Consider the following 22056-nt stretch of genomic DNA (forward strand, 5'->3'; position numbering starts at 1 on the left):
ATTTATGTATGCACATTAGTGTACTGTGATGTTTAACAGTTGTAATATTGTAAGCTTTTCGTTGCTGCGCTACTTCTGGACAATTTGGAAAAGGCTATTTAGTCTGTTATAACTTATTTTATTGGTTCCTTGGGATTTAACTATATGTTGTTTCTTTATAAAGTCTTTCATTTCAGTTGACATAGAATTTAGCTTCTCTTCAAGCTTTTCTATTTTGTTCTCCAGTGACTCTTGAACATTAGTAATACTTTTCTTATTATCTTCCTCAATCTCCTCTTTCATGGCAAGTAACTCTTCCCGCATTTGTTTCTCTACAAAGTTGCTTAAAATTTCGAAGATTTTCTCAGGGACTAGAGGAGCCGGTGCAGCATTGGAGCATTCAGTTTCGTCTATCTGTGAGTCTTCTCCATATTCCTGACTTTCACTAAATAAAAATTCAAACAGTGAATAGACAGATTTTGATTAGTAGAACATGAAGGTTTAACTATTTTTTTCAAACAGTCATTTGGTGTATATCAAGAAATAGACGAACAAACATATCTTTACATGTAAACTTAACCTGGTATCATGATCTTTAGTAGCTGAATTTCCCTCCACTTTACCATCTCTGGATCTATCAGCAAAGGAAGCTCTTTGAGGTGTGGAGGACGACTTTCCGGCAACAGCTGACTTTGCAGAAACAGCTGATTGTTCACGTTTTTGTGCGTTGGCGGATTTCTCTGGTCTTCTTCTTGTTTCAACTTCATTGGTTTCCACAGAAGAAGAAGACTAAAATTGAACTTTTGAAAGAAAAGGAAAAAAATAGATTTAATAATTGTTTACACATCTTCTCTATAATCTATAATCTGTATACTTAACGATTCGCTCGTCCGTCATTGAAAGCTCATAATAAGAAAACAATAACTACACCTGAGGTAGCATTTGATTTGGTCTTCTTCTTTGATCAGAAACCAATTTACTGCTCTGATTTTTTATGGTCTTATGGTTCATCTGAGATTCACTTATATCACTAAGAAAAATGTTAGAAAAATTTTGGAAAATTTTAGAAAAAATGAGAAATATTGTGAATTGAGAAATATAATAATATGATGCAATAAGTAACAATTCTGTGTGTTGTAGAAATGGCAGCACCCCAAAACTAAACAATACCTGCTTGAAATATTATCATCAGGCTGGGTAGCAGTAGCTTCAATAGGTTTATCCACAGGCTTGGCGAGTATGCTGAACTTTTTATCAGGAGATCTGTCCCCACCATCTCGTGACATCAACTCAGCTTTCTTGGATCTTAAAGAAAGTATGAGTAAATTAGATACTGTAAAAGACAAACTCTATGATAAGAAAAAGGAAGAATTATTAATAAAATTAACCGGTGAAAAAGCTTTGACTTTGCTACATTCAATAATTTTCATATTTAAAAGTTTCATTCTAGCGAATGGCAAAACCTGATTTAATATGAATTTCATGATCAACTACATCCCTGGAAGTGTTATCCAATATCTTATTAAAAATAGCTTTTCTAATCTACAGAAGGTTATAACACTGATATTTTACCTTAAAGCTGAGAGAGTGCTAGTGTCCAGCTTCACACCTTGCAGAGCAGAGTTGCTGGCAGCTGTCTGTTCCTGGCCAGGCTCAGTGTCGCCAGGTATAATATTTATACTTGGAGTAGCTGAGGGAGAGTTAGATATATCCATTACACTCTCATTACTTAACCTAAATTAACTTTAAAGTAACTGGATGTCTGTCTCTGTAGCTTAAGATCTCACTAACCGCTGGATCAATGTTAAGGTTTTCCTTTACAGTGAAGCTTCTTGGTAAAAAAGCCACTAGTAGCCGATATTTCTATCATATCCTTATATTAAAGTAACAGGATGCTTGTCTGTCTGTCTGTTTGTATCGAAGGATCTCGGTAACTGCTGAACCGATCGGGTTTTCCTTTGAAGGGTAGCCTCTCATAGGTCCTGGGAAGGTTTATAACTATCTTAGGGGAGGTTTCCATCAACCTTTCAAGAGATATAACTACTAAATAAATTTAAACCCCCCCCCCAAAAAAAATTACTTTTAAAAAAAAAATTAGGGGGTGCGATCGTTAATCCGATTGTTTGATTTTTACTGCTTAGCTTTTATTAGTGTTGTCTTCCTTGTTTTGAAAAAAACTTTACCTGTTTGATAATGTTTGAAGAATTGATTTTTTTGTTTTGCCCGGAGCTTTAGTACCATGCAAGCTCTTAGGAGAGGGAGAACTTTCTACTTTATCAATCTCATCCAATTCTTCTTTCAGCAAGGCTTTCAGAGATGCTCCAAAACTTTCTTTGCCTGTAATAAAATTGTTTATTTTCATTGGGATGAAGACGATTACATGATATAATAGGCTAGAAGGAAGAGAAAGGGAGAGAGAGAGGCAGAGAAGAGAGAGAGAGAGAGAGAGAGAGAGAGAGAGAGAGAGGGAGAAAGAGAGAGAGAGAGAGAGAAAATAATAATATAATTGTTTATTTTCATTGGGATAAAGACGATTACATGATATAATAAGCTAGAGGAAGAGAAAGGGAGAGAGAAGGAGAGAGAAAGAGATAGAAAGAGAGAGAGAGAAAGAGGGAGAGAGAAAGAAAAAAAAGAGGGAGAGAGAGAGAGATAAAGAGGTATATATAGGTTTCCCTCAAAGTCCATAGTCAAGCACAGAAACCCCGACTTACTTATTGAAAATATGGGGTATTTCTTTGTTTGTTTGTTTATTACTTTAGGTCTAATTAGATTGGGTTGTATTTGGATACAGGCTGTGAAAACCGCAGGAATAAACCCCGCAGTGTTAGAAATAGGAAAAAATATGTGGGATAGGGCTGATTTCAGAAATTTTAACGGAAAGCACCTTAAAACAACACTAAACGAGTCAACAGCTCTGGCAAACAATTTTAACTAAAAGATTTCTTTCAACTAACATAATTTAATAAATTTCCCCTTCATACCCACTTCTCTTTAGTTACATCCCTAAATCATATTTCCCACAAATTACAATGACAAAATATCCAAATTTGCGGCAAGTTAAACACAATTACTGAATCATTACCCCTGCAGATTTACAGATTTAATTTTGCTATTTGGGATTATTTTTTAATCAATATTATAATAGTTATTTCTCGCATCGTATTATAAACGGCTTTCCCTGGATATAGAAAGTACAAATATGAGATTAAAACTAGTTTTTTTAGCCCCGTGGTGCCGAAGGCACCGGCTAAAAAAACTGGTTTTAATCTTATGATTGTACATTTCTATATTCGTAGAAAACTGGATATAATACGATGCTAGACATAGTTTTTTCGTATGGATGAGAACCGGTTCCTATCCACCGGATTCGAATGAATACGAGAAAGGCAGATTATATTTTTGTTGCATGATAAAAAATAAGATTATAATATGCTAATACCAATATGGTTGCAGACTATATTTATATTTAGGACTCTTTCAGAAAGTAAACAAGGATGACAGTATCCATAAGTAATGAATCGTAAAAAACATCAATGGAAGACAAATGGACAAGGGGAGTTATAGAGCAGATGCTCGGTGATCATAAATCAATTTTTTTATAATGTTAAGAAACTTTGCAAATGTTAGATTTACTAAAAAGAGAATTCAATTCATAATCCATAAAAAAAGTAAAACAGCAATAAAGTGCAGAGAGAATGGTATACAGATAAAATATTTGTGTTAAAGGAAAACCTAAGGAAATTCTTCCATAACATTACAATTAAATTAACACATAGCAATTAAATAAAGGAATAAAACTGGATTTTGGTCATAATATAAAGTAAAAGTAGTAGTATTTTTTTGTCCATTGATTAAGATACTGAACCGATTGAGTTCTTCAGTTTATGGTCACAGGATGGTTTTAGGCTATTGACTTTTTAAATCTAAGATTCGAGATGGTTTCAGGCTATATTTCTGCTTTCCCTATCCTTCAAAAAAAGCTCTCCTAAAAGCTAGGGGCACAGCGACAAGTATCACATAAAAAGAATAATATAGTACGTGTATCTATGTTAATCACTTGGTCTAACGCAACTGAAGAAACTTTATATCATGTAAAACTTACATTCTATTTTTACATTAATCAATAAATTTGTTTTTAATCAAAAGTAATTTAAATAATTTTTTATGTTTATCCTTGAAAGTTTTCAAAACCTGTTCTGGGGGAGAGCACATCTAACCTACCAAGAGAAATAATATATCCCCATAGAAAAAATACCCTACCCAACAAAAAATTAACTTTAAAACTAAAATCCAAGTTGATTATTGGTCTCTCCCCCTATTTTATACGCCACTAAAGCCTCTAGGGGCATAGCCTCAAGAAAAAAGATGGAGAATAATAGATTTTTGATTAATTACAGCGTAATAGTTTGACTGTTGAAACGCCAATTTTTTTATTAACCTCAAACGCTTTCCTAAAGTCTAAAGAACACGAATTTAATTATTTGATATCTCTAACCAATGGATGTAGAATATGCGTGGATATTATGACAGGAGAAAAATAGTCACCAATTTATGTTGTTATATCCCCTGTCGATTATGGGTCGGGATATTCATCCAGTAGGAAGTGAGGGGGTGGAGAGATCGTTTTTTAGCCCGCTACACGATTCACTTTGCTAGAGAACATGAAAATCTGAAGATCCAGGTAATAATAAATCCATTCTCTGACCTGAATGCTCAGTAGAAGAATCTTCTTCAGAGTTTTGAGAGTCTGATTCTGGTTCCATGGTTTGTTGCATCCTTGTTAAAGCTTCATTATAGTTCGGACCTCGTCTTATTCCTGTTACAAATTTCATTTGACAATATCCACTACACGTGACGGTCTGATATACCCAAATTAAAGAGAAGCTGCTTTAATGAAAAATATTTTAAAATTTTTTCTTTCTATTACTCTATTGTTATATGTATATAAATTTTGTGTTAGATTTACTGTTATGAACAAAATAAAAAAATTTTAAAGAAAAAAATAGTAATTTAAAAATTAAGAGTTGCTATCCTTATTTGAGTAACAGGATGTCTATCTGTATGTATATCTATAGGATCTCACTAACAGCTAGATCCATATGACTCTCCTTTATTGACATGCATTTTATAGGTCTTGGGACCCTCCAAAGAGAAATTACCATTGCCAAAAAATTGTCTTCAGTCACCAATTTTTTACCTTTTTTTTAGTATGTAAATAATGGCCTATTTAGTAAATTTTAAAAAATTGGATATTATCAATGCCTGACGCGGCAGCTTCGTAATTAGGGCCTCTTCTTATACCGGAACTGGCGGCTGCCTCATAATTTGGACCTCTTCTGGTAACAGGAATATCAGGATAAGTAAGTAAAATTTTATTTTTGAATATTTGTATTACTTTATTCTCTTGGGTAAAAAAAAAGATTCACTCCTTGCCATGAAATAATACTTTCCTTTAAATAAAAAAAGGGGTGGTCTATTAAATTTACAGGAAACAAGCATTTAAAATGTAGCAGAGTTATAAAAGGCAAATGGAATTCAAAATTTTATAACCAAAACACTATAAATTAAAAATTATAAATCTATTCGTTGCCTTGACAACTTATTTATTACTGTATTCCTGCCTTATTCCTGATGTTTCTGTTTCATAATTAGGACCCCTTCTTATTCCTGAAGGGGGTCTATTCTGGGAACTTGATTCTAAAAAGTAATTGCATATTATATTTAGGTATGATTGGACGGGGATAATATTTTTAAGGATTTTTAAACAGGGCTGACAAAGGTCTAATCTTCAAAATGAGAAAATCATTTAATTTTTTTTTATAAAAAAATCTTACAAATTAAATTTGAATAATGTATCTTTGTAAACGTAAGAAACAATTAATTTTATGATAAACTTTGTGAACTTTAGAAAAAATTTTTAAACCAATATAATTATGGATTTTAATCAAGTCTTTGTCTGCCTCGTAAATAGGTCGTCTTTGATTAATATATAATATGTATAATTACTAATTAGTATAAAGTTAAGAAGCAATAATTTTATTATTTTGCTTTGATAATTAAAATAAATTTACAATATTAATATTTATCAGTTGTCATGTATAATTATTTAAAATTATATATTGCATGTAGTTATAGTGATTCAAAGTTGGTTTAATGTACCAGTCTACCAGGTTTGATGTAGTGTAAATTAAAACAGAGTAAATTAAATCATTCAGAAATTACATTTTGAGCTTGAAATGAATTAAATTTTGAGGTAAATTGTGGCTGATGTTATTTGCAAACTATCCTTCAATAAAATTGGCACTAAAACTTTAATTTAATTTACACAACTGATGTGGTTAATTTCATTGATTTCATATACTTGCATTTTATTTATTAGAAGGTCTATTTTTTACAGTATATTATAATATGTGCTTTACGTAATGTTTAAATATCTTCATATTTCATTAAACATGCTTTTATAAACATTAAGTATTTGATAAATAAATATTTGAATAAAAAATATATAATATCAATAACAAGTAAAAATTAGCTCTATACCTTATTATTTGTCTTGTAAAAATCAAATTGTCAAACTTACCTAAAGATTATTAAATATTGTATGTTTTTCTACTTACCTTATATTATATCTATTTAGTTCTAAGTAATTTTAATACTTTGCATGATATGTTTATAAATAAGTTTAATTTATAATGATAATTTTATTAAGCTTTAAATGATAAATACATAATTTTTTATGTCCTTTTTTTCATATTAAAGACATTCTTTTAATATTACAGTATGTTTCTTTTCTTATGTGGAAGAGAAAATTAGAGATTTAAACAAATCTTTTGCCATTTAATTGATTTTAAATATATAAATTCTCGTTTAAAAATCTGAATATGTTTCAAGTTATTTATGGATGATTTAATGTTTAGTTAAGTTTAAAAGAGCCCTGCATGGTTAAAGCACCCCTCAGGGACATTAATCACGAGTAATAGTGGAATGGGGGAAGGGGGGACTAAAGGGATTATATCAATTGTTGAATTGATGAAATAAATTAAAAAGCTGTCATTTTTGTATTCATAGACCAAATTATTTTTCAAAATTAGAATTCAAAACAGCAAAAGATTTGTTAATATGTCCAATTTTGTTCTTACTTGACACCCCTTCACTTTCAGACTCTGTTTCTGTCTCAGTATTGTTATTTGCGTTAGGATCTAACTCGTTGACAGGGTGGGCGAAGCATTTTTAGACGTTTTTTTGCGTCCTATAACTATAAAACTAGCCAACAAATGAAAAATAAGAATGTAAAGCTGGCATTCAAACATATTAGAAATGTTAAAATTTGTTATAAAAATAGAAAAGACTCAATTTTAGACTCTACAGCTTTTGATAGAATCACATCATGTAAATCCCATAATATAAAGAAGTAAGGCTTTTTTGTTTGTAGCTTAAGATTTAAATAACTACTAAACCAATTGAGTGCTACATTTTAGGAAACCTTTACATAGGTCCCCAGAGTTTTTAGATTGGAGTCTCTCGATGGTTTTAGGCTATTGTACAACTCATATTCAAGCTTCTAGATTTTAGAAGCGCTGACGCTAGTTCTAAGTAAAATATTATTAATTCTGCTTTAATATACGTGTTTGGACATTTTTCAATACATTTGCAGCCATAGTCGCATTAGAATCATTCTAAATGCTTTACACACCCTGTATTTGATTATGAGGAATTAATTCACTTGGAAAAGGAGCATTATTTTCCATAGGATAGGAATTTTCATTAACACTTTCTGTGTTATCATCATTTATTTTAGCATTAATTGAAATTGGAACAATTTCTAGGTTAGGATTAGGCATAAAATGTTCCCTTGGACTTAATACTTTAGTTTTACTGGATATTTGATCAGTATTCAAAGGACAAATAAGTTCTTTTGAAGACAATAATGCATCATGTTTAGGAGAAGTTAGGGGCGAAGTAGGGTTTGGTTTGTTAGTGTCTGTATGTGTAGGTGAAGGGGCTAGATTGGCTCGGGGTGACTCTGTTGGCGCTGGGGCAAGATCCTTGGCGTCAAAAATCTTTCGCTTCTCTGCCGCAGAAAAAAAATATTTTCCAAAATTTGTAGAATATACTTCTGAAAATCATATGGATACAAGTATATGACAATACAAGATAAATTCATATTCCTTCTATTTTCATTTCTAAGAAGCTAGGGCTCGGCAAACGCCTATCATACATCCGAAAGCCTCAGAGAAATCAATTTTTTACAATTTAATAAGAAAACAGCGTGAAGTCTAAACCTGACCCAAATATGGCAATCGATCTTTTTTAACAAAAAAATTTCGAAGCATCCAAACGGGTTTAAATTCAAGGCTTCGTCACGGCTGACGCGCGGCTACCGAGCCCTGCTAACAAACATTGAAATTGAACATAAATTTATCTGTTATTGTCGAGTCATTCATAATACAAAAACTACAAAAACACTAAATCATAATTTCAAAAGAGTATATTGTTAGAAGCAGTAAAAAGAATATTGCTTTCCTGTATCTTATTGTATGTACAATAAAATTCAGATTTTTTTCTTAAAAAACTAAACATTAATATAAGTTAACAAAATACAAAAAAAACAATAAACACATAAAAAATAATGATACATTGATAAGATACCCGCATATATTTCTATGTATTATATCAATGACCTTAGAAAGTTCATACAAGTAGATATTCTATATTTGATAGGGACTTTTAGAGATAAGACAAAGCATGATAATTTAAGGTACACCCCAAATTGTTAAACAAAATCTCTTTTGTAAAAATAGTGGTGGAAAAGATTGGACACTGTTAGTTAGTCTTAAAGTGAATAAGCTAACGAATGAGAGAATGCATGAGTATAATGTTGTCTTTCCATTCAAGATTTTTAGCCATTTACACAAAACATATGACTCTTTCTATAAAGATATTAAAAGTATTTTTATAATACAAATTCTATGAAGAAATTATAACTTACTCATATAACCAGAGACAGGAGAATCATGCTCGTTCTGTGCATTATTTTCTTTTATTGCACCTCCCTGCTTGATGGTCATTCAAATAAAATTTTGTTGTGAGTTTTGTATCAATCCCCCCTCCCCATGGGATATTAATTTGTTCGTCCAAAGTTCATAATTAAATGTAATAACAATCAATTTTCAACTGGAGTTTTGTATATTCTATGATCTTTATATAGTGACATTTTTCTTCATTCATAGTATTTTCATGTGCGACAACTAACATAAAAATTTTAAAAATAAATTAAAACAATGGCTGCTGTATTTCTTGAATGATCATTTTCCTGTACAGACTGCTTTGGACCACTCTGTTTAGATTGATCATCAAATATAATTTCTTCTCTGTACCCCACCCCCTCCTCTGCTTCACTTTCTGAATCCTAAATTAAAAGTATTTCACTTTCAAGGTTGGTGTGGGGACATTTTACTCTGATAACACTATTACAAAAAAAATTGTTATACAACCCCTCCCAGAGTACTGTATAGTTGTCAATCTTAAATCTTACTTGATGGTTAATTTTATATTTTGAGAGATAGCTCCCAGAGTACTGTATAGTTGTTAATTCTAAACCTTACTTGCTGGTTAATGTTAATATTTTGAGAGGTAGCTCCCAGAGCACTGTATAGTTGTTAATTCTAAATCTTACTTGCTGGTTAATATTTATATTTTGAGAGGTAGCTCCCATAGCACTGTATAGTTGTTAATTCTAAACATTACTTGCTGGTTAATGTTGATATTTTGAGAGGTAGCTCCCAGAGCACTGTATAGTTGTTAATTCTAAATCTTACTTGCTGGTTAATATTTATATTTTGAGAGGTAGCTCCCATAGCACTGTATGGTTGTTAATTCTAAACATTACTTGCTGGTTAATGTTGATATTTTGAGAGGTAGCTCCCAGAGCACTGTATAGTTGTTAATTCTAAATCTTACTTGCTGGTTAATATTTATATTTTGAGAGGTAGCTCCCATAGCACTGAATAGTTGTTAATTCTAAACATTATTTGCTGGTTAATGTTAATATTTTGAGAGGTAGCTCCAAGAGCACTGTATGGATAGTTGTTAATTTTAAACCTTACTTGCTGGTTAATATCTATATTTTGAGAGGTAGCTCCAAGAGCACTGTATGGATAGTTGTTAATTCTAAACCTTACTTGCTGGTTAATGTTAATATTTTGAGAGGTAGCTCCCAGAGCACTTTGAAATCTTTCTCTTCTCTCCTCCATTCTTGAATCAGTCTCCGTCTCTTCAGACTTAATAAAAAATGTTATGATATCCTTTTATATAAAGTAGCAAGGTTTATTAATTCTGAAGCTTAAGATTTATATAGCTGCTGAACTGAACTTCACATACCTCCCAGGATGGTTTTAAGCTATTTTTTAAAAAGATTTTTTTACCCCTTCTTACTCCTTTGAATAGTGAGCCACTAGAGCTTAACCGATAGTATCTTGCAAACTATAATAATATAAACAATACAATCACAGACTTTGTACAGGTCTAAAAAAGTTTTTCTATTTCTTTAATGCATGAGTGGGGGTGCATAATTGCCTCCTTCTTACTCTTTTTACTTACTGATTATGGGGTCTATATTCTTAAAATGTCTATATTACCACCTCCTTACCCCACCTCCCATGAACATGACAAACGAACATTAACATATATAGAGTAACAAAGCATTTATAATATTTAACAATATCTAGAAGTCTAATTAAAAATTTCATGTTAATCTTTCACGGACATTTACATTTCAAAATGTACTATAGAGATGCGTCTCTTAAATTAATGGTATAATCTATCCGTTACATACGGACGGTAGGACAAACCTTAATTACAGAATAGATTTTCTTTTAAAAGTTTACCTCTGAAGCAAATTGAATGTTGGCGTTCATATTAAACATTATCCTCTTGTTATCACGGGCTGCCATCTCACTGCGTAATTGGCTAAATAGATAACAAAAAGATAGATAGATAGAAAGCTGAAAATAAAGGTATATAGAAAAATAGATAGAAAGATAGACATACAGAGAGGTATATGGAGTTAGATAGATACGTACATAGTTAAAAAGATAAATACATAGAAAGGTAGAAAGAAGAAAAATAGAAAGAAAGAAAGTCAAATATCACCTTTGCATCTTTGATTCATTGTCCGATGACTTCAAGATTCCTTTTACTTCTGGTCTACCACTAAATGGTAAAAATATCTTTGAATTCATTATCTGTTAAAAATAAATAGCTCAAAAGGCCTTTGATTTTCGCACGCTAGGCTTTTTCTAGCCATCAGGATACAAACAGTCAGAAAAAATATTAAATTGACAAACAATTACAAGACAAAAATATAACAAGGATGCCAACATCCATAAAAAGCGAAGCTCTGAAATGGAAGGACAAACGAACATTAACACTTGTAGATTGTCAGAACTGAACTAGCAGAATATTAAATGCACAAACAACATTGTAACTAAATTTGTTGCAAAAGTGCATAAATAGATGATTCTGTTTAAGGACATACTTACATTTTTGGGACTTGTTTATAGAGATGCCTCGCTTATAACATTGTATCTTGTTGGAATAGGAATCAGTTTTCAAAAAATCAAAAGAATCGGATAATTTTAACATACAAAATTTGTTGTCAAAAAAGTTAAAAATTTTCATGTTTAAAATGGACGTACGGACATTATGGTATTGATTATAGAGTTGCTACGCTTTCTAAATTGTACCTATCTACTACAGGAATCATCATGCAAAGTTTGGAATCGATAGAATAATTATAACCTGTTTAACTAAAAGAGCTAACTGTGACGAACGGACGGACGGACGCACGTATGGACGGACGGACCCTAATTATAGAAAAGCTTCGCTTTTAAAAATGCACAAATTTAAGTTTAGCCATGTGCTCTCACATTACCAGAGTATTTGGAATAATTCCAGCATAATAAATTTAAATTTTACGAAAATAAGATTATCTATAATACAAAGTAGCTTGATGTCTGTCCGTCTGACCGTCTGTCCGTCTGTCTGTCTGTCCCTTAAGATCTCGGTAACCACTGAACCGATCGGATTCTACTCTTCAGGGAATATACCTACAGGTCCTGTAGTGGTTTTAGGCTATTTTCTTTGGGGGTGGGACACCCCCAACCCCCCCAAAAATAAAAAAAAATCTAACCCCAAAAATTTTTTGTTTTACATTTTTTGTAAAATCTCAGTAACTGCTGATCAAATTGGGCTCTACCCTTCTGGGAATATACCTACTGGTCCTCTGGTGGTTTTAAGCTATTTTCTTGTGGATTGGGACACCCCAACCCCCCCAAAAATAAAAAAAATCCCCACTTCCAAAATTTTTTTTTTTAATTTTTTTAAAACAAAAACCAGTAATTGGGGTGGGGGAACCCCACTGCAACATGGGGCGAAGCCCCCATGAATCCCCCCCCCCCCGAAAAAAAAAATCAAAATATTTCTTTTTAATTTTTATTTTTGTGTATGCGAACAACCTAGGTCTAATTTTTATGAATTGAAATTTTTGTGTATACGGCAAACAACCTGGGTTTAATTTGTACAAATTAAAATTTTTGTGCATAAAGCGCACAACCTGGGTTTAATTTTACCACAGAGTAATTAAACAAAGAATAATTTTTTGAATATTTCTATTAAGGTGGGTTGACTTCCCAAAACTATATAGGGCGAAGCCCCTAGAGGCTAGGGGCGAAGCCGCTAGTAGTTATATATTATAATATAAGTTATATTTATTGCATTGTATTAGACAGCTTTCCAATATTAAAGTGAAAAATTATAATATTAAAACCATTGTTTGCCCCAAGGGACCGAAGGCCCAGGCCAACAAAACTGGTATCGATCTTATGATTTTTATTTTAAGATTTGTGGAAAATTGTCTATAATACGATGCTATACATGAATTTTCAGTGTGGATGAGAACTGATTCTAATCCAGTATATTAATAGGTTTCGAAGCCATTACCTCGGATTACCTCGTACACGGGTGGGATTGCAGTCCAGGACTTATCGACTTTATGTACTGTCCAGGTCCTGGTCCAGCAATCCAGGAAGACTAAGGGTGACTGATACGCATCCTTCTATGTCCAAACACCGAAGGATATTTTCGAAGCCATACTGGAAATAACTATTACTGGATGGGTTACTTTTTAATTATTACCTAAGTTGAAGTCTATCTGTAGATTCATCTGATTCAGTTTCTTCTTCACTTTCTGACTTGTCAACCTAAATCAAATCTATTTTTAAAGGCCTTATGTTATAAGATTTCTGTCTGTGTGTTTATTCAAAAGACATTTTAAACCTTGAATAATTGAACAAGATTTCTTTATTTGTGTCTGTTTGTGTATTAAACACAACTTACAATTTCCATAATCTTTAACTTGCCGCTAAATTCAACCAATCACGTTTCTCCTTTTCAATGTACCAGCGTATTATTGGATTCTTTTGACAAAGGAGACATGTAATTGGTTTATACTAGGGACAAATTATTAACTTATCACATGTCTAAAAATCCTGTCATCCTTTGAAAAATTGAATATGATGACAGGGGAAATTTTGTCGTCAATATAGGTTACTATATTAGGCCTTATATGTTGGTCAGTACGTTCCTCCAGCAAGGGGGGAATAGGATGGGGTTAAAAGGGTGGATGGAAGTATCTTTATATTAGTAGGCGAAAATCTTGTGCATTATCCAAGTAAATATACATCAATTTTTGAACAATCATATACTTACTTCCTTACAAGCTGAGCCCAATCTTAATTCATTCTTATTGTCTCCACTATCATTTGACTTAACAGAATTAGACTTGAGAAATGAAGTTCTGTTTCTGTCCTTGTTGGCGTCCCACAGGTTGCTAGATCGACTCCCGCCAGAACTTTCCTAAATTAGCAGGGATCTTAGGGGATAAGACAAAAAACCATTAGAATATCATATATTGGTTTTGTAATTGAAATTACTTGAAATAAAACAGGTAACTAATAATTACTAAGGATATATTTTTATTCATTTTTAAAGAAGGTTTTTACCTGACTTTGTCTGCTGCCTATTCTGGAAAGCGGAGGCCTCCCTCCTGGTAAATCACTAGCAAGATGCCCTAAAACATTTAGTGTCATTAATGTAATATATCATGAACACCTTGAAGGTTTCTCGAAGACATTTATGTATGTAAGTAGCCTTGATTCTCTAAAGCTAGGATTCAGATGCACAAGGAGATTGGAGGAGAGAATCCTTTGGCCAATCCTAGATTGGTAAGCTTCGCGCACAGCTGAGTGTATTTATTCTATGTTACATCACAAGCTGACCCGCAATTCTCGTGGAAGCTACTCAATTATTACATCACCCTGGCCTAGAGTTTTGGCAGGTGTTCCATATTAAGCCACCCTAATTAATGGCACTCTCATATGAATGAGGAGCATGGACGAGGGAAAGCACGATTACAGTTGCTTGATAGGTAGGATCCTAACTTCCTACAAATCTCCCTCCTTACAACCTAAGGGCATCACAGGGAAGGTTGCGTTATTATATTCTGACAAATTGCAACAGAATTTAGACATCAATAAAGGGCAAGTGTAGATGTAATATATTTATTAGTTAAGATTGGCATTCACAATGAACCGTCTGATTTAAAAAAGACTTTCTAGCAGACGGATCTATTTTTCATATGATTCAATCCAATCATTGAAACAAATATATTTGCCTGATATAATTTCACCAAGTAAAGCTTTATCGAAAGAGGTACAACTATTTTTAGCTAACTTATTATATATGTAGGTTCAAATGAAAAAAACCTGCCCCTTAGAATAGAATTGTTTACAAAAAAAAATCTGTCAATTCAACATTATAATAATATTAGAATGCATTTTTACCTAATCCTGAAGAAATGCCACTTAGCGGCCGCGTAGATCCAGATCCTGGCCTCGAGGAACTTTCAAGACTTCGAGCTGTAAGATGGCATTCATAAATTTTTGCACCTTTATGTTCTAAGTGATTTACCTGAAAATGGGGGTATAAGAAACCCACCCACTTGTAACCTAGTGAAAGTTAGCTTGAAATCGGTCTAGCAGTTTTGAAGATATTAAGGGATGAAAACACCTTATAATTACCTAAATATATAATATATGTACAAAATTCTAGTGGATGCTTCCCTAGCCTTTAGGAGATTGATTCATTTCTTTAAGAGTATCCTCTCTAAAAACAGCCAATTATACTTATATCCACTACCAACAGAAAAAGTTTATGGTAAAATCTTGTTAGTTATGATAAGAAAAAACATTAGGTAACAAATTTGTGTAAATTATAGATTTTTTTACCAAAAAATTTTTAAATTCTTGATAAATAATTTTAAAATGTATGAAGTTTTCCTGAAAGTCCACCCAATTTTGGTTTATCCAATGGATTTGAAAGCGAGTCCTGAATTTGGTGTTTTGAAATAAATTTTGAACAATTATAGTTTAAAAAACAATTATTTTTCTTTTAAAAATTATCTATGCTAGTGTTATTTATATCACAAAATAAACTAGGTAAGATACTTATTAAAACTTTTCAAATGACCAATTTTATATTTTAAAACACTCCTGAATTTGATGTTCTAAACTGCTGGTTAGATTTGTATCACTGCTTCTAAATTGTTGACTGCTTAGGGTTCCTAGCTTGGGTTTGTCTAACCTAAAATATATAAAAAGATAAATGATTAATAGATGGTTAAACCTCTAAATTGTTGACTGCTTAGGGTTCCTAGCTTGGGTTTGTCTAACCTAAAATATATAAAAAGATAAATGATTAATAGATGGTTAAACCTCTAAATTGTTGACTGCTTAGGGTTCCTAGCTTGGGTTTGTCTAACCTAAAATATATAAAAAGATAAATGATTAATAGATGGTTAAACCTCAGAATTGTTGACTGCTAAGGGTTCCTAATGATGATTTGTCAAACCTAAAATTTGTAAAAAGATAAAAGGATAATAGATATATGGTTATATTTTCTGTTATTGACTGCTTAGGTCCTTAATTAGGTTTATGAAACTTAAATAATTAAAACTATAAATGGATAAAATTATTATAATTATAAGAGAAGAGTCCCTAACTTTAGTTTGTGTAAATAGATTGGTATAATTATGAATTATTGACTCCTTAGGGTTCCTAACTTTTAATTATCTGACATAATATATTTATGATATTTATTTCAAAAATAGCTTAAAACCTAAGTAGACACATTTTCCAAAAAGCTAAATAATTAGTCCAGCATTTGTAGATCTTATAAGCTTCATCTAGATGGATAGACAGACAAACATTGTTCTACTTTATATTATAGACAAAGACAGCTACACTGCTGGAAAGGATTCATACCTGGCAGAGCCCAGCCTGTCAGAGGATCCGAGTCCTCCTCCATCAGACACACCAATGGAAGCTTGTTTCTTGAGAGGGGGAAGTGCAGGTTTGCTCCCAATCGGCGCCAGGGGCGACTGAAATTCAAATAAAAATTCAAACACAAAGCTACTCTTCAGGTCATTTATGTGCTCTAAATCTTATTTCCTTTTTCTTCTTTGTTAACACATAAATGCTGGAGAGACTGAAAGTGTCATGTGTGACGTCATAAAATTACGTCTCAATCCATCTCTTTTTTAGGGATTTCCTTTCCCACTTCTCCTCTCATTCATCCTTTTTAGATATATTTTTATAACGTAACACATGACACTTTCCGTATCTCCATAAATGCTTCTGTTGTGAACAAAATTGTCCTTGTTTGTCTTCAATTTTGAAATAATAAAACTTACCAACTTCATAGAAGATCTCAGCTCCATGCTTTTTTCAATTTCTACAGAAGCAGATGTAAACTCATTACTATTACACTCATTATTATCTTTGTTAGGGTTATCTTTAGGCTCATTAACAATGTTAACGGTATCTACATGTTCATTGTCAATAGTATCTTTATCACCAGATACAACATCAATATTTTCATTTTCTGATGTAATTTTGCATTGTTCACTTGGAATGTCAACTATGATTCTATGAGTGTCATTATTATTATCATTCACAAGAACTTCGTCTGTTAAACCAGATGCGTCTGTATCATCAAGATTCTAAATTACAAGAATAATTATTTTCTGAATCAAGCCAAACATATTTTATGATGTAAAAAATGAGATATCTTTCTTATAATTCTTATATAAAAGGAAAGAAATACATTCACCATCCTAGGAGAAAGCGCCTCTTGAAAAAAACACTCACTTAATCTTTTATATTACTTTTTTTCCATTAAATCTAAAATTGAAAAGGAATGATCGAGGGTTCCCCTTCCTCTTTGGGCATAGCCGCATGTTTTTAATTAAAATTCATTTTAAACAGCAGAAAATATATTTGTTTTTTTATTTTTATCAAATTGTTTTACCTTTGTTCTTTTCTCTTTAATAGGCGAAGCCAAATAGTAATTTTCAAATTGTTCTTGATTACCTAAAATAATTTAGAATTTATAAAAGCTATTTCTAATATGATTTCAAATCCTTTCAATTTCTGGTGGGATTAAAAAAGGTCCTGAACCAAACCAAAATCACATGTATAATACATTTACATAAAAATGGAAGTTTTATTGCCAGAAAAGAAAATAGATATGACTTTGGTTTTAAAAAACTTTAATTCTCTAAATTCAAAAGTCATTTTAGTGACCTTATTCTTTGATGGATTTTAAAAGTTTAAAAGCAAAGATACCTTTAAAAATATAATGAACTGGTTCATTTAATATACATGTCAAAAGTTGAAATCTGTCTTTTTAATCTGAATGGTTGATAGATACCTAGTTATTATTTAGTTATAGTTTGCCTTTATAAAGCTTTAGTCACAGGAAAAACGTATAACCAACAAGCAAAATAAATCTTAAATAGTATTTTGGGGGGCAGATGTAAAAGTCGTTAATTTTACTATGTGTTGACCCCAAAGACAACTGAAAAGCATGTATAGCTTTCGTGATGTTTTTTTCGAATTTGTTTCATTGTTAGTATAATCTGATTTAGTTACCTTCTCTTGCTTGTTGAACTAGAAATTTAAAATGTTTGTCCAAAGGGTGCTCCCATTGAGTTTCTCCTGTTCCAAAATTAAAATAGTACCAGCTCTTTCTTACTTCATCATAACTACAAAATAAAGAAATGAAAAAAAAAGAGAGAGAGAGAGAGATGAAGTGAGAGAGAGAAAGAGAGAGAGAGAGAGTAAGAGAGAGAGTGAGAAATAAAGAGAGCGAGTAATAGAGGGTAATAATTTTCAGAAGTTGGACCTTGTCTCTTTCAATGATTCACACAGCTAGCTTAAGCCAGGTACAGGTTTACCTGAGCACGCCAAAGAAACTGACTAGCAGGGGTGTTCTAGGAAGGTATTGTGAGTTCATAACCACTTTTACTTAAATCGTAGCTGTAGCTTCCCTACTATGATTTTTTTCAAAATACATTTTCTTGGCTGCTGGGTTTCAATTTTTCTTTCATGAAATGAATTGTTTGTTTCAGTGAGCTAGTTTACAAAGTTTAAAGAGCAAATCTATCTGTTAACTGGATATTTTAGTCATATAATCCAATCTATCAATGAAAAATAATAAAAAAATTCATATTCTTTTACTAATTATAAATTTTAAAGTAGATACTTTCAAGTTTATATAATCTACATTTAGGCTAATAAACCATCCATATCTTTAATTTAATTGATGAAAGCAATGATAAAAGCCTGGTGAATCTGTATTGATTGTCCCAGAATATTTCTGAGACAATTCTGAAACACCTAGTATATTTTTAATTTCTCTACTGCAAATTATATCTTTGAAGTCAAAGATAAATAAGATTATTTTAAACTTAATCATCTAAACTATAATATGTCTGAAACAAGTAAACTGAAATAATCATAACACAACAAGAACAAACTTCTTAGTAGAAATTATATTTTGATTTATTCAAGCCTGCAAATTATATCTTCAAAGATAGATGAGATTATTTTAAACTTATCATCTAAACTATAATATGAAACAAGTAAACTGAAAAAATCCTTACACTAACAGGCAAATATGGCATGGTCTGTGTCCATTGTGACAAAAAAAATAATGAGAGTAGGTGATACTGAAATAGTTTACATGGTATGTTTATTTCTCAAAAAACGCGCGGTTAGAGCTATACTACACAACAAGAACAAACTTCTTAGTAGAAATTATATTTTGCTTTATTCAAGCCTTCTCAATTCTAATCATTTGAGAGCTTCTGTATATTTAGTGAATTTGAACTATAACATTAACAACCCTGTGTTTCCAACTGGCAAATGCAGTACTTGTTGAAATATCTTAAGTACTGCCAAAAAATTACTGGTAATTTAACTGAATTACTTGCTAGCCTAATAATAAAGATCTTATTATGCAAAGAAGTACCTGTTCAGATGATAAAACGGAGCAGAAATGCAATTGTAATATTTGTTTGACTGCAAGATTCCAAAGATAGAAAAATGCAGGTCTGTATAGATCATCTGAATTAGTTTATCAGATTTTAAAAAAGAAGAGACCTTCTTTAATAATTTGTTCAACCAACAAGAAATTGGTTCTGGTATCAATTATCAATGTAATTTGAGTCAATTATCTGATCTATTGTTAAACATGTACTGATATTACTAGTCAGTAACTCTCAAATGATCAAAATTGAGAAGGCTTGAATAAATCAAAATATAATTTCTACTAAGAAGTTTGTTCTTGTTGTGTTATGATTATTTCAGTTTACTTGTTTCAGACATATTATAGTTTAGATGATTAAGTTTAAAATAATCTTATTTATCTTTAACTTCAAAGATATAATTTGCAGTAGAGAAATTAAAAATATACTAGGTGTTTCAGAATTGTCTCAGAAATATTCTGGGACAATCTTATTCATATTCACCAGGCTTTTATCATTGCTTTCATCAATTAAATTAAAAATAAGGATGGTTTATTAGCCTAAATGTAAATTATATAACCTTGAAAGTATCTACTTTAAAATTTTATAATTAGTAAAAGAATATGAATTCTTATATCATTTTTCATTGATGGATTGGATTATATGACTAAAATATCCAGTTAACAGATAGATTTGCTCTTTAAACTTTGTAAACTAGCTCACTGAAACAAACAATTCATTTCATGAAAGAAAAATTGAAACCCAGCAGCCAAGAAAATGTATTTTGAAAAAAATCATAGTAGGGAAGCTACAGCTACGATTTAAGTAAGAGTGGTTATGAACTCACAATACCTTCCTAGAACACCCCTGCTAGTCAGTTTCTTTGGCGTGCTCAGGTAAACCTGTACCTGGCTTAAGCTAGCTGTGTTCAGTTGAGAGAGAAATCCACACAAAAATATCTGCCTAATATACATGGCTTCTAAACTTTTTTTTGTAAATAGACTATTGTATAAAAAAAAGACATTTTGACATACACTAGCTGATAGTAGCTTTAATGTGCATAATAAAAACTTAAAAGTAAACGTTTTAGCATAAAGAATTATATGTACGCCTGTTTATGGGCCAAGGCATCCTTAATTATAAAACATATTGGAAAAACCCTTGCTTTTTATTTATAATGCAATTTTGGTAAAGACTTGAACCCATAGCCACTAGGAATTTGAGTTAGTCAATACCTTATTGTTTTACAAGAGGCTAAGCCCCTAGCCTTTAGGGGTTCTGTATTCGATGAGAGAGCTAGAATAGAATAGCTTAAAACTATATAAAGGCTTATTATTAAAGATAGAATGGAGCTTTATGTGAAACTTACATAAAACTATTGAGATCTTAAGCTTAAGCCAAAAATACCTAAGTACACTAAATAATAGGACATACCAAGGTTTCCATGGTTCTGGTAGCTTGGCGGTCAGACCCTGTCTGGCAATGTGAAGTAGGTTTGGCTCAGTCTCGGGATCAATTCCCAGTTTGGCACGGGCATACTCATCTACTTCTAGATATAACAAGGATGACAACATATCAAAGTAAGGCTCAACAAATCAGACTGATAAACGGACATTAAGAAATTTAAAGTAACAACGCATTCAATAATAATCTTAACTGACGGTTTTATGTACGGCCTGATGGACGGACCAAGTAAATTATAGAGTAGGACCGCTATTAAAAACAGTTGCAAGGAATAAAACACGAGTAGCGGCATAATTAGATAAAAATAAAGCCAGAGAAAAGGGAATGTGTTTCTGAAAAACAATTCTTAAGGAAAATTTCACCACAACCCCATTCCCCTTTTCCTCCCCTTCTTACCCACCCCTCCTCAGTTACATCAAAAAACAAAATATACTTCCACCTTACTTTAAAAGGTTTCGTGATTTTTTTTGTAGAATTGATTGTTAGAATAGCTAGGCCTGAATAAAGCAGAATAAACATAACTTTTTAATTTATTATAGATACACTTTGTAAGCAAGGATGAAAACATACACAAAAGATGAAACTTAATTGATATTACCTTCTTGAGTTGGATTATCATGTATGGCTGGATCAAAAACTTCATTGTAAACAGAACTACTATCAGACATTGGCAGGATATCATACTCACACAACAATTAATCCATTTTCAAGCTTAATATTTCTGATAAAGCCAGAGTATATTTACTTATTTGGCAAACTGATATTGGATGTAGAATAGACGTGGATACTATAATAGGGGAAATATTGTCGTCAATTTAGGTTGCCTAGAGTTTGTTCATCTAGTAAGAGGGATGGGAATGGGGTAAAGGGGGTGGATGAGGGGTAACGTTATTTTATCCCGCTGGAAGTTTTACTTTTTAAGAGAACATGAAAATCGACGAAGCCCATTTTGTTCCAAATTTGTATCACTTTTGAAAAGTGCGACTCCAGTTACGTCATATTTTTCTTTCCCGAAAAAGGGAAGGGGGGAAGAAAATCTCTTCAAAAGAGATGGGGAAAACCCCCTTTTCTCTCATCTCTTTTTTCTCCCCCCCTTCCCTTTTTTTCTTTCCCCCTTCCCTTTTTCGGGAAAGAAAAATATGACGTAACTGGAGTCGCACTTTTCAAAAGTGATACAAATTCGGAAC

At 31.9% G+C, this 22056-nt stretch overlaps 2 protein-coding genes across 2 annotated transcripts; both read right to left on the bottom strand.

Annotated features, from left to right (window-relative positions):
* Positions 1-54: 54 nt before the first annotated feature.
* LOC145332497 (uncharacterized) lies at positions 55-9050 on the bottom strand. Its single transcript, XM_080177500.1, has 10 exons — positions 8972-9050; positions 5604-5679; positions 5245-5318; positions 4688-4798; positions 2163-2316; positions 1552-1713; positions 1150-1284; positions 910-1009; positions 560-768; positions 55-424 (listed from the first exon to the last, which is right to left on the bottom strand). The coding sequence occupies exons 1-10, from the start codon at positions 9048-9050 to the stop codon at positions 70-72; spliced, it is 1455 nt and encodes a 484-aa protein (XP_080033626.1). The 3' UTR covers positions 55-69.
* A 194-nt stretch (positions 9051-9244) lies between these two features.
* Positions 9245-21600, bottom strand: Cep164 (centrosomal protein 164). Its single transcript, XM_080177501.1, has 15 exons — positions 21468-21600; positions 20840-20954; positions 18030-18142; positions 17407-17468; positions 16790-17098; positions 16362-16477; positions 15587-15681; positions 14883-15047; positions 14043-14110; positions 13750-13896; positions 13177-13241; positions 11134-11193; positions 10869-10950; positions 10164-10262; positions 9245-9391 (listed from the first exon to the last, which is right to left on the bottom strand). Exons 1-15 carry the CDS (start codon positions 21535-21537, stop codon positions 9245-9247), a joined length of 1713 nt encoding a protein of 570 aa, XP_080033627.1. The 5' UTR covers positions 21538-21600.
* Between the last annotated feature and the right edge of the window lie 456 nt (positions 21601-22056).

The sequence above is a fragment of the Acartia tonsa genome, chromosome 11 (genome assembly GCF_053477335.1).
Source record: "Acartia tonsa isolate MP-2025a chromosome 11, ASM5347733v1, whole genome shotgun sequence".
NCBI classification, from domain to species: domain Eukaryota; kingdom Metazoa; phylum Arthropoda; class Copepoda; order Calanoida; family Acartiidae; genus Acartia; species Acartia tonsa.

Coding starts and splice junctions, on each gene's coding strand:
- LOC145332497 (XM_080177500.1), bottom strand. CDS start 9,050: ATGACCATCAAGCAGGGAGGTGCAATAAAAGAAAATAATGCACAGAAC. Junction 5,680..8,971: donor TCCTGTCTCTGGTTATATGA/GTAAGTTATAAT, acceptor ATTACTTTTTAG/AATCAAGTTCCCAGAATAGA. Junction 2,317..4,687: donor TTCTTCTACTGAGCATTCAG/GTCAGAGAATGG, acceptor ATTTTATTACAG/GCAAAGAAAGTTTTGGAGCA.
- Cep164 (XM_080177501.1), bottom strand. CDS start 21,537: ATGTCTGATAGTAGTTCTGTTTACAATGAAGTTTTTGATCCAGCCATA. Junction 15,048..15,586: donor AGAACATCAAATTCAGGAGT/GTTTTAAAATAT, acceptor AACTTTCACTAG/GTTACAAGTGGGTGGGTTTC. Junction 14,111..14,882: donor TGGCATTTCTTCAGGATTAG/GTAAAAATGCAT, acceptor TAAATGTTTTAG/GGCATCTTGCTAGTGATTTA.